The sequence below is a fragment of the Dunckerocampus dactyliophorus genome, chromosome 2 (assembly GCF_027744805.1).
Source record: "Dunckerocampus dactyliophorus isolate RoL2022-P2 chromosome 2, RoL_Ddac_1.1, whole genome shotgun sequence".
NCBI classification, from domain to species: Eukaryota; Metazoa; Chordata; class Actinopteri; order Syngnathiformes; family Syngnathidae; genus Dunckerocampus; species Dunckerocampus dactyliophorus.
In genome coordinates this window covers 9,694,149-9,710,208 of record NC_072820.1, presented here as the reverse complement: position 1 = coordinate 9,710,208, position 16,060 = coordinate 9,694,149, and the positions used below count along the sequence as shown (strand labels likewise).

General features: G+C 39.7%; 2 protein-coding genes across 2 annotated transcripts in view; one reads left to right on the top strand and one right to left on the bottom strand.

Annotated features, from left to right (window-relative positions):
* Positions 1 to 9,953, bottom strand: part of pax3a (paired box 3a) — a 37,239-nt gene extending 27,286 nt beyond the window's left edge. Inside the window, exons 1-2 of the mRNA XM_054768208.1 lie at positions 8,992 to 9,953; positions 4,412 to 4,545 (exon numbers count right to left, since the gene is read on the bottom strand). The gene's annotated coding sequence lies outside the window, so the exon portion shown is untranslated. The remainder of the gene's footprint in view (positions 1 to 4,411; positions 4,546 to 8,991) is intronic.
* A 3,793-nt stretch (positions 9,954 to 13,746) lies between these two features.
* On the top strand, positions 13,747 to 15,198 carry LOC129177277 (RING finger protein 208-like). The gene has a single exon (XM_054768209.1). It carries the CDS (start codon positions 13,872 to 13,874, stop codon positions 14,460 to 14,462), a length of 591 nt encoding a protein of 196 aa, XP_054624184.1. The 5' UTR covers positions 13,747 to 13,871; the 3' UTR covers positions 14,463 to 15,198.
* The last annotated feature ends 862 nt before the right edge of the window (positions 15,199 to 16,060 follow it).

Below are 16,060 nucleotides of genomic sequence, written 5' to 3'. Positions count from 1 at the left end.
TTCATCTTCTCGAGGGGCTCCATAAAATCAACCTGTACTTGCACTGAAAATGATTCAACCCCCATTTCTTCTGTAAAATATACAAGCGCTCAATAGAAGACTCGTTTAAAAGTTGATCATAATAAAAGTGATATGTGATATAACATAATAACATAAGTAATATGTGTGGACCTATTTAATGATACGTTGCTTTATTGCAAATCACTTCAAGGTTATAAACTTTTTAGATAATTTAAATAAAGGTACAATGAGAATTTTGATTTTCTTTGTTTTAGTTTTTTTTAAATGACATTTATCCTCCACGTCTGGTGAATGATTTCTATTTTAATTATTCTGTATGCTGTAACTGTGCATCTTATTATCTTTAAATGCACAACATTTGGAAATTCTGAAAACACGTTTACAAGCATACACATATGATACTGTTTCGAATGGACTAATTCTAATTAGTCTAAACCGGGAAACAACTTCAACTAAATTACATTTCATTATTCGAATGAATGTTGGTTGCACAGTCAAATTATTGTGCTTTTCAAATTAGTTTCTACGTTTTTCCCCCCCGAAATTCTACTGACTTGTTCATGAAATGAAATACGTTATTAACATATTGTCATAACCACATGCTGCGTGTGGGTTTTTTTGTGTGTGATTTTTTAGTTTGTGGATGATTTCGTTCTTGAATGACTCGCGCACAAAAACGATGCGCACACGCAGAGCTGATGAACGAAACGTGAATAAATACTGTACGTCGTTGGGGTGTGACGACACATTTTTCTTTTAATGTTGTTTTTCGTCGTTTTCCCTGCAAGGCACGTGATTTACTTCGTCTGCGTGATGTATTCAAAAAGGTGTCGTTTAATAACCTCGGGATGTATTTTCTGTTTTTACAAGTTGCATTTCCTCCGGATTGGTTGGGCCTTAGCTGTAATATGTTGCAGGCTGCATGTTACCACAAGGCAGTAAACACCTTGCAAAGCGGTGCCATGTTTTCCACATTAAAGGGCACAGATGGAAATTGGGTGCACATACAACGAATGCGCTCAAATGTGGTGTGTGTGTGTGTGTGTGTGTTTTACTACACGACACCCCTCTCAAAGGAAAAAAAAAGCCTCCTTTAAAATAGTTGCAGCAACAATAGAGGGGACACGTGGTGCAACGACACACGGCAGTGTAACACATCCGTGCAAATGCTCGATTATGGACACATAGAAGCACATGAGGGATCATTTGACTTTGCTGAAGCCTTGTGGAGTTGTGATAATTATGATAATTAGGCGTGTTTAACAGACCGATACATTTTTCGGGGCCCCCCTTTTTCTCCCCCAGGAATAAGACAATAGACTGCTGAGTGGCCTACATCTCTGAGAAAAGACTGGTCATGACCTCCACAGGACAAACCAGTGCATTGTTATACAGATATCACTGCTACTACTCGTAGTATTCATCGTGATCAATTTTTACAACGCAAAACACAAAAAAAGCATGACAAAGCATGTAAGGGCATTTTTCTATATCTCACAATGCATGAAATATTGGCATTCATTTCCCCACCAGACTCAATGCAGACAAGAGACTATAAGGACAGAGAACATGTGGAAACATTATATGTCCATAAAAGTCATAGTAAAGTTTGACTATCATGAAAAGGACATTGGATCCAGCGTGTCAAATCAATTAGCGGGGCAAGCTGAGTCAGAAATGTACTGTGGCGGCGGACAAAATGCATTAAAAATGAAGTACAAAATGTCCCTGAAAAGACTCAGTGTGTTGCCTTTACTAACCAAGAAGAAGAAGAAGAAGAAGAAGAAGAAGAAGAAGAAGAAGCAATTGGGCCTTTTAGTGCTCACTTTAAAATAAGTCATTTGCTGTCCCTCAAGGACAAAGTCAGTTCTTGGCTCTCATGGAGATAGTGTGGATTTTGACATGTAGCGTGATAAGCAGGAGGCCTGCTTCAAAGACTGGAATAAATCCTGCATTTATTCAACCAGTCAGCGCGCTTAAATTTAGATGAGCGCTGCGGTTGTCTGCTCGCTTTAACAACTAAAATACACTACAGTGCATGCATACAGGGGACAGTTAAAAGGCTAACTGTAGAGCAGGGGCGTCCAAACCTTTTCCACAGAGGGCTACGTACTGAAAAATGAAAGGATGCAAGGGCCATTTTGATATTTTTAATCCATCACATGTAGAATTCCTAAGAAGTTATATATAGATTTCAAGAAAAAAAACTGCAACCCAGCTTTGTGACATACGTGGACTAGCCTATTATTAGTATCAACTTCTGGCTTTGATCTTTTTTCCATTTTTGCTGTTCTTTTTTTTTAATTTTCCAAATATTTCAAATGATAACTTTTCATTTCGTAATATTATGTCTTTATTTCCATAATATTTTGACTTTATTCCCATAATGTTATAACTTTTTCCCCAACCCAATTTTCCTAAAATTACAACTTTATTTAGTTTTGTTAACAAAGAACATATTTTTCTTTAATATTTTAACTCTATGCTACTAAAATGTCATTATTTTCCCTTAATATTACGAGTTTATATTCAGAAAACTTTTTTCTTGCTTTTTTCCTCTTAATATTTTGTCTTTCTCGTAAAATTACAGCTGTTTTTTCCCATTCCTACTGTTATTCTTGGAGATCTGGAGATCAGGAAGACCTGGGTTGGAGTTTGTGTGGAGCTTGCATGTTCCCATGTTCCCCTTCCTCACACGCCACTATTTATGTCAAATTACGACTTTGACACTTTTTTCTCTTAATATTTTGACTTTATTCTTGTCAAGTCACTGTTATTGCTGTTGGCGGTTTTCTTACTAAATTACAGTATATTTTTAGAGCCACGGGCCGATAAAAAAACAACTGTGGGCTGCAAGTGGCCCCCGAGCCGCACTTTGGTGACCACTGCTGTAGACAATACATCTTCAGTCACGGACAACAGTACTTATTATGCTGAATATACGACACAAAGCAGTTATTATAAAAAGTATAATAAAATAATGTGTTTTCTAGTCTAAAGTCTGCAGATAAAGTAGTGTGATGGTGATAGTGTGATTGAATCATCCATGTTTTGCTAACATGCCAACAGACGGCATTCATAATAGCAAAAATGTAAACTGTACACTAGACTAAAATATGAAGTGCACTCATGACAAGTGTGCCAGTACTTTTGTCAGTCTAAAAACCAAGTACTTGTGAAATATTGCAATCTTTCTGCATGAAGGTCAAGGGAAGACAGATTATCATGTCATGACTTTGTCAGGGGATCATAGCGCGCACTTACCATCCAATCAGAGCAGGCCTATTTGCATGCTATTTGCATGTCGACAAAGTTGCAAGGTAGAAAACCTTTTCTTTTATCAGGGTCTCCGGAGATCTCAACGAGTCAAATTTAAGGTTTTTGCAATTTATCCACACAAAAGTACAAAAGGCAAAGGAAAATTGGAGGCCCAGCATCCTCAAAAATCCCAAAACTTAAAAGCGAGACTGAAGTTCATGCATTTGTTTTCACTAAAAGTAACATGAATACATTTTTAAGACCTTTCAAAATTGCAATTAAGACAATTTATGCCATTTTAATTTTAAGAATTTGGGTCATTTTATGGCCTTAAATTCAAATGATTGGATCTTTTTAAGACCCTGTGGATACCCTGTACATGGGGGAAAAACGATTATTAATGCCATTAAAAAATATATATATATTGCCATAAAAATGTACACAGTGTGGTTCTGTAAGGCGGTGTTTTTCTGCCACTGTACATCGGTGCCAATGTACACTAGTGTTAAGCTACTTAATTGCTCCCCAAAATATGATTTAGTCACCTGACTGTCAGAGTAATTAAATGCATTGGTGGCGTAATAACAATTCAAATTCAAGCCAGCGGAATTAGTGCCACATAATACAGACTCTGAACCACGCTCACATATGAGGTGATAACATGACTGTCATGTATTGAGGACATGTCTGCTTTGTGTTCATCAAAACATGCCCGGGTTTCACACTGACACAAGCGCCTGTTTTGCATCAGGCTACAATCTGTCCTCATGTCGCATTTAAAGATTTTGCTGTTCAAAAAAGGCTTGCGGCTCAAAGAAACGGTCTCACAGGGGACTGTCACATTTGTGTATTATGGTGTTAAAACCACAGTTCTGACAGGCAGACGTGTCCTGTCACCCTTTTAGGCTGCCATTGTTTACGTAAAAGAGCACGCGTATATGCAGTCAGTTTCCAGCAATGTCGGGAAAGGGAGTGCCGAGTTCAGCACCCATCACGCATTGCTATCACACTGCTGTGTTGCAAGCAGTTGCCACTGCAAAAACAAGTATTTTGCACATCACACCAGAAGCAGGCACTGATGTCTTCACGCATCCGTTTATCTAATTCTGTGTCAGTGTGTGAACATACTTACATTTGATACAATGTCCCTCTTCAAATAAATGCCGGACCAACTGTTCCGGCTGTCATGTGCCAATTTAGTGGGATTGCAGTGTGAAAGAGACTATGGGCCGGGGTGTCCAAACTTTGTCCACCGTGGGCCATTTGCTGAAAAATGAAAGGATGTTGTTAAGCAACACATGTACAGTAGATATGCTGACTGATATGTATTTCAATAAAAACACTGCATGTCAGCTTTGTGATAGAGGTGAAAAAGCCTGTTATTAGTATAAACTTGTCTTTTTTTCCCTCCATTTTTTTTTTATTTTCCAAATATTTCAACTTTCTTCTTAAATAATTTTTGTAAATTTTCTATTCGTACAATATTTTGACTTTATTTTCAGAATATTAGAACAATTACAACTTTGTTTGGTTTTGTTTATCATGCTACGGCTCTTAAAAAAAGAACATGTTTTTTCTTTAATATCTGAACTCCATGCTACCAAAATGAAGATTTTTCCTCATAACTTTACAAGTTTATTCTCGTAAAATTGTGACTTTTTTTTCTTGTTACGATTTTTTTCTCTTAATATTTTTACTTTATTCTCCCAAAATTACAGCTGTTTTTTCTATTTCTGCTATTGCTGTTTTGTTTTTTTTTTATTTTCCAAGTATTTCAACTTCATTCTTGTACATTTTTATCTTGTAATTATGACTTTATTCGCATAATATTTTGACTTTATTCTTGTAACATTCTAACTTTTTCCGCAACCTAATTTTCCAAAAATGACAAATTTGTTATTTTGTTGGTTGGTCATAATATTTTTATTTACAAAAAAATTATATTTTTTTTAAAGATTTCAACTTTATGCAACTAAAATGAAAATATTATTCCCTCGTTCCTCATGTGGTGCGCATGTTGCAATATTATGAGGAAAAATAATGTCATTTTAGTAGCATCAAGTTCAAATATTAAAGAAAAAAATGTTTTGTTTTGTTTTTTTTTAAAAAGTCAAACTATTATGAGCAACCAACAAAACAAGTTGTAATTTTTGGAAAATTAGATTGCGGAAAAAGTTATAATGTAAGAAGAAAAAAGTCCAAATATTATGCGCATGAGGAAAAATAAGGAGGAAATGATGACTTTATTAGCATATTTTGACTGTATTCTTGTAACATTATCACTTTTTCTGCCACCTAATTTTCCTAAAATTACAACTTTATTTGTTGTTTTCTTTGTTGCTCATTATATTTTGACTTGACTTGACTTTTTCTTTAATATTTCAACTATATGCTACTAAAATGACATTCTTTTTTTCTCATATTGTGACGTTCTCGTAAAATGACGCCTTATTCCCATTGTATAACTTTTTTCTGTATGTATTTTGGTTTTATTTTTGTAAATTTACTGCTGATTTTGCCATTTGCTGCCCGAAAATGGCCCTGGGCAACATTTTGGACACCTCTGCTATAGGCTAAGTGCAGATTTCCAAGTTATCCCTGTTAATATTTGTATATTTATTAATACCACCGTCAACTCCTATCTTAAAGTCATGTTAATAACCCTGAAATGTTAATTCTTGCTATGTCATCTTATACGTTCAGAATGTAACTAACAAGTTATGTTTGGCCTCCTTTTGGGAGGCAAACATTGTTGCTAAGAGGATGACGTTTAGAAAAGAGAGGAGGAAATCCACTCTCTTGATTACTGGCCTTGGGATGTTATTATTACGAGTGACCTCCGAAAAGAGGGACTGTTTTTCCTGATGCGTTTGATGTGATCAACTACATGTGACCCACAACACTTGAGGGGGAGCTCAAACCGAGCTGCGTTTATCATCACAAAGGAGCCATGAGGTGACGCCAGGTGAGCAGGCCGAGAGGAAGGAGAAGAAGTGCAGCGTTTGTTAACAATACAGCCTGTGGCCATGCAAGGGAACGCTTAATAGTTCAGCAAATGACAACTGAAAAGACTTGAGCTGATAGTTTACAGTCCCATGATGAACATGCGCCGCTTGATTGTTATCTACCTTTACTTCAGGTGAGAGGCTTCCTACAGAGCATGCTGTGTGTGCGTGTGTGTGTGTGTGTGTGTGTGTGTGTGTGTGTGTGTGTGACACCTTACATTGTATTTCCTACTTCCCCACAGGCACTGCTAGCATGCAATCATGGCTAGGAGGTGGAATCCATGCAGAATTGTATACCTTCAATTCAACTCAATTCATTGATGTGGCGCCAAATCACAACAACAGTTATCTCGTGGCGCTTTACACATGAAGGTCACACTCATAAATGAAAATAGAGAACCGAATGAAACCGCACATGAGCGAGCACTTGGCGACAGAGGCAAGGAAAAACGCTCTCTGGGGGAGAAACCTTGAACAGAACCCAGGCTCTGTGGGGCGGCCGTCTGTCTCGGCCGGTTGGGTTAAGATAGAAAAATAGAGTAGCGGGATACTGTAGATCAGGGGTCTCAAACTCGCGACCCGCGGGCCATTTGCAGCCCATCAAGTCACATTTTGCGGCCCGCGACTTGACAGGAAACACTACTGTAAATGCGGCCCGCAAGTTCTAAGTCAGTGGTCTCAAAGTCGTGGCCCGTGGGCCATTTGCGGCCCGCCGAGTCACATTTTGTGGCCCGCAACTTGTCTTCAAAGATGACTGTAAGACGGCCTGCGACAAGCCGATGTTGCTCGTAGGATGTACTGTACACGGAAGCCTACACTGAACTACGCTCGTCTTCATTAGGGTCACGGGTAAGCTGGAGCCTATCCCAGCTGAATGCCGCAAAATATAAACTGTGAAATGATTTGTTTCTTTGATTCACCCAATTACTGTATCAAGATATTCATGTTATTGTCAGCCACGTATCGCGTGTCGTATCGTGAGGTACCCCGAGATTCCCAGCCCTACTCCCAATACTTGATGCGGCCCAGCCTCACTCAGACTCCACCTCCAGCGGCCCCCAGGTAAAGTGTGTTTGAGACGCCTGCTGTAGATGGTAGATCAAGCCAAAACAGGAGAGTCTTTATCTTAGTCCAAGGAACATACGGTAGAAGAGTGTCTCTGATACAACCTATTAGGGTTTAGTTCTAACGTTATGCTTTAGCAAAAAGGCGGGTTTTGAGTTGACTTTTAAATAGAGAGAGGGTGTCTGCCCCCCAGATTGAGTCGGGGAGATGGTTCCACAACAGAGGAGCCTGATAACTAAATGCTGTACCTCCCGTTCTACCTCTAAAAATTCTAGGAGGGGCAAGTACAGTAAGTGTAAACTCTGGGAGCACACTGTTCTACTGGGGTGATAGGAGCTCTTTAAGATATACCAGCGCCTGATCGTGTACTGCTTTATTTGTAAGAAGGAGAATTTTAAACTCAGTTCAACATTTGACAGGTAACCAGTACAGTGAGGCTAATACGGGTGAAATATGATCTCTTCTTCTGGTTCCAGTTAAGACTCTTGAGGCAGTATTTTGGACGAAGTGAAGGATCTTAGGGCAGCCTATGAATAGAGAGTTACAATGATCCAACATGGAGGTCATAAATGCATGAAGTTTTTTAGCATCTGGTAGTGATGACACCAAGGTTTCTGGCTGTAATGTGGGGGGTGAGTGCAAGTCATCTAGGACAGTCGCAATCTTGTCTCTGAGGTGCTGGGAACCTTATTTGACTTTAATAGTAATAAATGGTAATAATGGATTACATTTTCAAGGCACCCAAAGCGCTTCACAATGAAGTGAATCCATTAGTCATTCATGCCTCAGTCACACACGGGTGGTGGTAATGTACATCTTTGGGTCGGGGTAGACTGACCCAATCATAATAATAATGATGGCTGCCAATTTGCGCCTATAGCCTCTCCGACGACCACCAAACTTTCATTCACATTCATACACCAGTGTGGGCAGCATTGGAGGCAAGGTGGGTGAAGTGTCTTGCCCAGGGACACAACGACAGTGACTGGGTGGAGCGGTGTGCGAGGATCGAACCGCCAACCTTCTGGTTTCTGGACGGCCTGCTCTAGCTCTAACCTCCTGAGCCACTGTCGCCCACAAATAGTAAAAAGTTTAATGTCATCCGGCCCTTGATGTCTTTAAGACACGCCTGGAGTTTGGACAGCTGATTAGCTTGGTTAGGTTTCATTGATAAGTAGAGTTATGTGTCACCTGCATAGCAGTGGAAGTTAATGATATTGCCTAAGGGGGACTTATAAAGCCTGAACAATACAGGTCCTAGCACGGAACCCTGTGGGATGCCATGACTGACCATGTCTGGATTTCTTATTACTAATGGATACAAACCGCAGGTGATCTGGCAAATACGACTGAAACCATTTAAATGCAGTTCCTTTAATGCCAAGGGCACGTTCTAATCTCCGTATTACTATTTGGAGGTCAATTGTGTCAAATGCTGCTGTAAGGTCTAATAAAACTAATACTGAAATGAGGCCTTTGTCTGAGGCGGTGAGGATGTCGTTCAGAAATTTTTAAATGTTTATATATTTTTAAGTAATTTTTTTTGCTTTTTTGTTTCTGCACCGTGGTGCATCTTAAATTCTGAGTGAAAGACCTCAAGTAGATGATTGTTCTGTCAGATCTTAGACAATGATGCAGCCACCTGAGGAAGGCCCGGAGTCGGAACTGGACGTGGACTTTCTGGTGTCAAAGTTGATGGTGTCCATTTGGAGTTCGGTTTCAGGGATACGGCGGAGTGCGGACATTCGCTGTTCCAGTTCGATGATCTTAGCGGTGAGATGGATGCAGCTGTGGCGGTTGTTTGGAGAGGTGAGTGGGGCCACGGTGGAGTTTTGGGTCTGGGGAACAGAGAAAGGGACTGGCCAGTACAGGAGCTGATAGCACTGGTTTTAGGCTAATGCTATGTTTAATGACAGCTTGGTGAGTGAGCGTGGCACTTACACGCGGTGAAGGAGTCTTGTGGTCTTGTTGATGCATAGTTTTCTGCAGGGTTGAAGGACTAGCTGTCAGCTAGCGTAAGCTATGCTAGCTGACAGTGTAGGTTGTCAAAATGTCAAAAATACTTTTTAGAAGTTCTGCTGGCAGCCTAGGGTTTGTTTTGCTCACTTATGAGCTGGATTGTACATCATTTGGAATATCGAAATAGCAGTTGAAACGAGATAAAAAAATGACTTTTCCGCTGAACACTTTTGACAGCTCTGACGAGGCGCCATGTCGAAAACCACACGAAACACCACAAAATGTGTAGAAAGCAAAAAACAACCTAGGTTGCCGCTGGTCCACTTTTACTGTCCTTACAGTGGCAGCACTTTTGGTGAAAATATATCCAAAAATTGCAACTTTGGATCCAATTGAAGCAGACCACAGCAGAGCCTGTTAGCTAGCTAGCTCACACACGTCTTTGCATGTCCAATGTTGACACATGCCAAGTAATAAGCACTGATCATATCTGTTGGTGGCAGTATTGGTATCAACAATACCGTACTATTTGCAGTATCGCCCACACTTACTGGACACGTTCAAGATGTGACTTTTCTTCCTCCACTGTTGCACTGCATTGTTATAAACTTTGAAAGTACTAAATATGAATGTATGCTATAGTTACATTCACAACTTTATCCAAAATGGCCAAGGTCAAAGGTTAATCTGGTCAAATTTGTATTATGCTTGAATATTGTCGGTCAATTTTGTCATTTTTATTTCCATCATTGCAAATATTTTTCTAAGACATACAAAAATATTTTCTTTATCATAAAGATTTTTTAAAATATTACTATTATTACTATATATAATTATTGTATTGTTGAAAAGGTTTAAACTATTCAACTTAAAAGAAAATTCTATACCAATTAAAACGGCTGCATAAATGTAAAAAAAAAAAAAAAAAAAGTGCCCTACTGAAGCCTAATGACATTAACACTATCGTTCATTTACTTCCGTGGAAGTAAATGCATCACCGATAATAATCCAGTTCCACGAAATGGCTGCAATAACAAATTCAGCCACAAGAGGGTACCCTCACTCACCAACTCACAGTCTTAGCTTTCAGTACAACATTAATTCGGTTCATTTGGAAGCTGTAGCAACAAAATACCGCAGCAGGACGTAGAATATCATCAAAATACTGTTCAGTTCAATGAAAAGATATGACCATTATATGGTAAATGGGAGTTCCTTGTAAAAAGGCAGCGAAAATGATGCTTCTTTAACAGTAATATGGGATTGTGGCGCTTGAGTTCATGACATTTGTGTTGTACAGCAGGATGGTGTGTATTATGAACACTGCAAATTAACATAAACACGACAAATGTAGTTTATCTCGATGTTGACATGCTGATAATGAAAATGAGCTTGTTGTCTAAAAGCACATTTGAACCTTACATAAAAAAATAGCAGCTACTTCAAAACATACGTCAAAATAAAAATTTTTCTCCATTTTTAAAAAGTCTTTTAAAAAACTATTCACAGAATAAATTCATTTTCCTCCTCAAAATTCTACACACAACAGCCCATAACAACAACACGATAAACTCTTTTTTTATGTTTGCAGTCTTATTAAAATGAAAGGTAAGAAATCCCAAGTACAAACATGTACTGTTCTATATCCACACTTTTTGTCATGAAGCTGAAAATTGAGCTCAGGTGTATCCTGTTTCCACTGATCATCCTTGAGGTGTTTTCTTCAGCTTAAATGGAGCCCACATGTTGTAAATTCAGTTGATGGAACGTGATTTGGAAAGGCACACACCTGTCTATGTAAAGTCCCATAGTTGGGACATGAAGCATGAAGTCAAAGGAATTGTGGTACAGAAAAAAAAATCTGCAGCTTTGAAGGTCCGACGGACAACAGTGGCATCCATCATCCATAAATGGATGAAGTTTGGAACCAGCTGGTCAGCCGTCTACAGTAAACTGAGCAATTGTGGGCGAAGGGCCTTCGTCAGTGAGGTGAATTGAGGCCAGTGGTCACCCCAAGAGAGCTCCAGCGTCCCTCTGTGGAGAGAGGAGAACCTTACAGAAGGACAACCATCTCTCCTCTCACTCCAGCCTGCCTGGAGTTTGCCAAAAGGCACCTGAAGCACTCTCGTCTGATGAGACAAAGATGAAACTCTTTGGCATGAATGCCAGACGTCATGCTTGGAGGAAACCAGGCACGGCTCATCACCTGGTCATACCATGCCTACATTAAGCATGGTGGTGGCGGCATCGTGCTGTGGGGATGTTTAAAAGCGACAGGAACTGGGAGACAAGTCAGGAAAGAGGGAAAGATGAATGCACAGAAACATCCTGGATACAAACCTGCTCCCGAGCACTCTTGGTGTCAGACTGGAGCCGTGCATCATCTTTCAACAGCACAATAATCCTCAGCACGCAGCCAAGATCTTAAAGGAATGGCTCTGTGAATGTTCTTGAGTGGCCCAACAGAACCCAGACTTGGATCCTATTGAACATATGTCCAGTTAATGTGATTGAGCTTGAGAGGTGTTGCAAATAGGAATGAGCGAAACTGCCCTAAGATAGGTGTGCCGGGTTTGTGGCATCCTATTCAAAAAAACTTGAGGCTGTAACTGCTGCCAAAGGTGCATCAACCAAGCATTGAGCTTTGCTGTGAATACGTATGTACATGTGATTTATTACTTGTAAAAAAAAATATTATTCATGAAAAATACTTTTTTATGTCATTATAGGGTGTTGTGTGTACAATTATGAGGGAAAACAAATGTGTTCCATTTTGCAACAACAACAAAAAGTGGAAAAAGTGAATCGCTGTGAATACACTGTACCTGTATAGTCATTCAGCACAGTCGCTCGTGGTTAAAAGGCTTTTAAAATGATATTGGATCCCAATGTGGTCACTATAGTAAGCGTCTTTTAATAAAACACTCCATAAATCTCAAGTTGTGTACAGCCGTCCCTCACATCGCTCCCTCACGATCGTGTTTTTCAAAAAATAATGAATCAATAAATGATCGATGTTTTGTGGTTGACTATGATTTATTATTAGTCAAAAATATTGAAAGACAAGTTATATGTAGTATTCTGGTCACAAAGCATCAGTAATGTTATGAGATACAATGTTAGATTACCTTACCTTTCACACTGCATGGAGACTGGCTAATGAACCACCAGAGCCGAGCCGACATGTCATGGCTGAGATAGAGTGGAGGAAAAAAAATCTCCTCTCATTCTGTGTGGAAGTGGTACGTTTTTGGCTTTCTCTACCAGTACGTTTGAAACGCTTTAAGTTTAGAATACAGTAAGTAAATTGGAGGGGGTGACTAGTTAGCTCGGCAGCTTGCTATGCTAGCGGCGTCTGTCAGTGATCCCGTAGCCTGCACAATGTGGCGTAAACAAAGAATAATAGCAGTATAAAGTGGCTATTGGGGTGTTATTTAATGCCTACAGGGCTCTAATGTTAAAACCTGTACTTGGAAAGTCAAACGGGTTTTCTATGCTCTAAATACCAACATATTCAGTTTTATAATATTGAATCCTATTTCACGGAAATTCACTTATCGCTGTCAAGTCTGCAACCAATGAACTGTGATAAACAAGGGATGACTGTATAGGGTAAATCTGCATTCTTCCCCTCTTGGCTGACATGCTTGGACTCCACATCCTCCTGACTGACCATGCCTACTCTGTTGGAAATTGGTCAGGGCTTGAGGGTAGGCTCCAGCCACTGCTCAGAGCTCCTTAGAAACACAGCCCCCTCAACTGGTTAGATGCTAATGCTTATCAGCAAACAAGCAAAGAAAGAAGAAGAATTGGATATAATTTTGTTCACAAAACAGCTGCACGTGAAGTGGCGAGAGCAGAGGAGCAGTGACCATGAGATAGGTCTTTAGCTCCCCCAAAACAAAAAATCGTCACATTGTTGACTTGTTCCGGATACACAGTTCTTACATCCAAAAAACATTCTGGCACATACTGAGCAACGTTCGCCTGTACTGCTGGACACCTGCCAAGTTGTCATGTATGGACACCTGCCAAGTTGTCATGTATGGCCTTCCTGTTGTGACGTGAGAAATTAAAAAGATCTCGTGGAAATCTTGTGACGTTCTTCCTCAGCATGTAGAACAAGAGTACACCATTTTAAACATATACCTAAGTCCAGAAAGTTGCAAAAATAGAATGGCGCCCCTTTAATGAGAACACTTAGGGGCGCTGTCCACTGCTGTGGTGCTGAAATGCAGAACTAACACAAAGGTGGTGGTGTTATTAGCAGCTGCGGGCATTCTAATGATATTCTAATAATGGCAGCTTTACTTGTACACCACATGACCCCAACTTGTGACAAATTGGGGAAGACGTTTGGAAATCAATTTGCCAGCGTGCATCATCATGATTAGGTCGGTGCTTAGTTCTGCTGTCAGTTCCCAGTCCACGCGATGTGCCTCGGGCGGCTTCAACAAGCGAGTCATAGTCCAAACCAGGACACTCATACAGTGTTTCACGTTGATTTAACTGTACAACGGAGCTACTAACCGGACTTCGCCCAGACGTTCAGCAAAAAGTTTCATGAGCATTGTTAAAGATTACATAACGTTATTGAGAGGGAACATGGCGGGGAAGGCGGAAGTTGACAGCAGCGTCGCTGAGGAATATGAATGCACAATCTGCTACAACCTCTTCGACGTGGAGCGCCATGCTCCCAAAATGCTGTCCTGCTCCCACACCTTCTGCTTGGAGTGTCTGGAGGCTGTGTACACCCGAGAGGGACGCGGCTGGAGGATCGGCTGCCCCTTATGTCGCCACCGAACGCCGGTGCCGCAACATATAGTGCAGGAGCTCCCGGATAACACCGCGGTGGCTGACAAGCTGTCACCGGGTAAACCAATGCACACCGCGGATGAGGAGGAGCGGATAGAACCCATCGCTCAAGAGAACCGTTGTCAGACATGCGCAAAAGTGGCGTTTATTGCGGCTTGCATGTGCACACTTTTGTCCTTCTCTGCCACGGTGGTTCTGGTACTAGTGGGCCTGTTTTTCATGCATAATGTCAAGAGCAGCAAGTCGGTGGGCGCCCTTTGCCTGGTTGGTGCAAGTGTACTCGCTCTCTTCTCCCTCATTCTCACCTGGTTGACATGCATGTTAAAGCATCCGAGCTGAAACATGAACGAGACATTTTACTTCCGCCTTGTTTGGATGTGACCCACATAGATGGACTGAGCGATGAACGTTTGTTGATTTTTTTTTTTACACTTTAATTTAATGTTTAATTAATTCGGCTAATTTTCATCTTAGTTTATTCAGGACAATAAACTAAAATATATCATCTCTTTGGGCACTACTGTGTGTTCATTCCAGGCAGGCGCTTGAAAATCATTAACTTACTCATGTGACTTTATGTTTAAAAAACAAACAGAGGAATTCAATATGTAGGAGTATTAGGACCACACTGTAAAGACAAAAACAAATAATAGCCAAGAATAAAGTTGTATTGTTTCGAGAATCATCTATTACAGTCCCAATTTTCAGAGAATCAAATTTTATGAGAATAAAGTCATTTAAGGTTTACAAGAATTAAGCTTTAATGTTATGAGGGGTAAATGTTACATGTCACATGCGTAAAGTCATTTTACAACACTAAAGTCGTAATATTAGAAGACAGATTCACAATGTTATGAGAATTAAGTTGGTATATAAAAATATATATATAGACATATAATATACTATATTATATTCGAATAAAGTGACATTTTCAAGAATAAAGTTTGGACTATTATAAGGAAAGTCCCACTTCTTTTGAATAAATTCCAAAAGTAAATGTTGAAGAATGAAACTTGCAGTGATACGAGAAAGAAAGTTATGTTGTATCCAAACATGGTTGATTATTTTTAAGAATACAAGCTGTACTAATGCAAGGATGAAGTCATTATGTTATGGGAATAAAGTCATAATTTTACAAGAAAAGTCTAAAATGTTACAAAAAAGAATTTGTAATGTCATGAGAATAAATTTGAATTATGAAAACAAAAGTACGATGTTTTGCAATGAATTCAGCAATTTTTTTTAAAATAAAATTGAGAATTTTTCACCAATCTTATGAGAAAACAGTGGTAATGTTGCATAATGTCACCAGAATAAAGCTGAAATATTACATTTATAAAAAATCATGATACAGTGAGAATAAAGTAAAGTTTTTTCAAGACTAAAAGTCATCATAAGAATGAACCTGCGGTAATACAACAAAACAACATATTGCAACAATATAGTCATAATGTTTTCAACATGATTGGATGACACAGTAAGTCATTCACATGCACTACAGTAAAGCCATGCTGCATTACTCATGATAGTACTGATGACAACAAGCACAAAACATGAATAACACAGCGCCTTTACAGTGTGTGGGGAACAAGTGGGGGTGTTAGATGCCTTGCTCACCACCACTTCAGGTATGAGGCCAAGGGAGGTTCACGTAGGGCAGTTCCAGCATCGCTAATGTTTAATGATACAGTGGAACCCGCTTAAGTCGACAACCCGTCTATGTCCGCCAACTCATCAAGTCCCGGTCCACTGCTTTTCTCGACATAAACTTTGAGACCCGAAGGAGTCATTTCTATGAAAATGGTCCGTTTGTGTCAACGTGTGAGATATTGTCAATTTCCTCCTCATCCCTAAGCAGTGAGATAACTGCTGTCAAGTCACACAGCATCAAAACGTGCACACAGCAACTAAAATCTGTATTGCAATTGTAGTCAAGA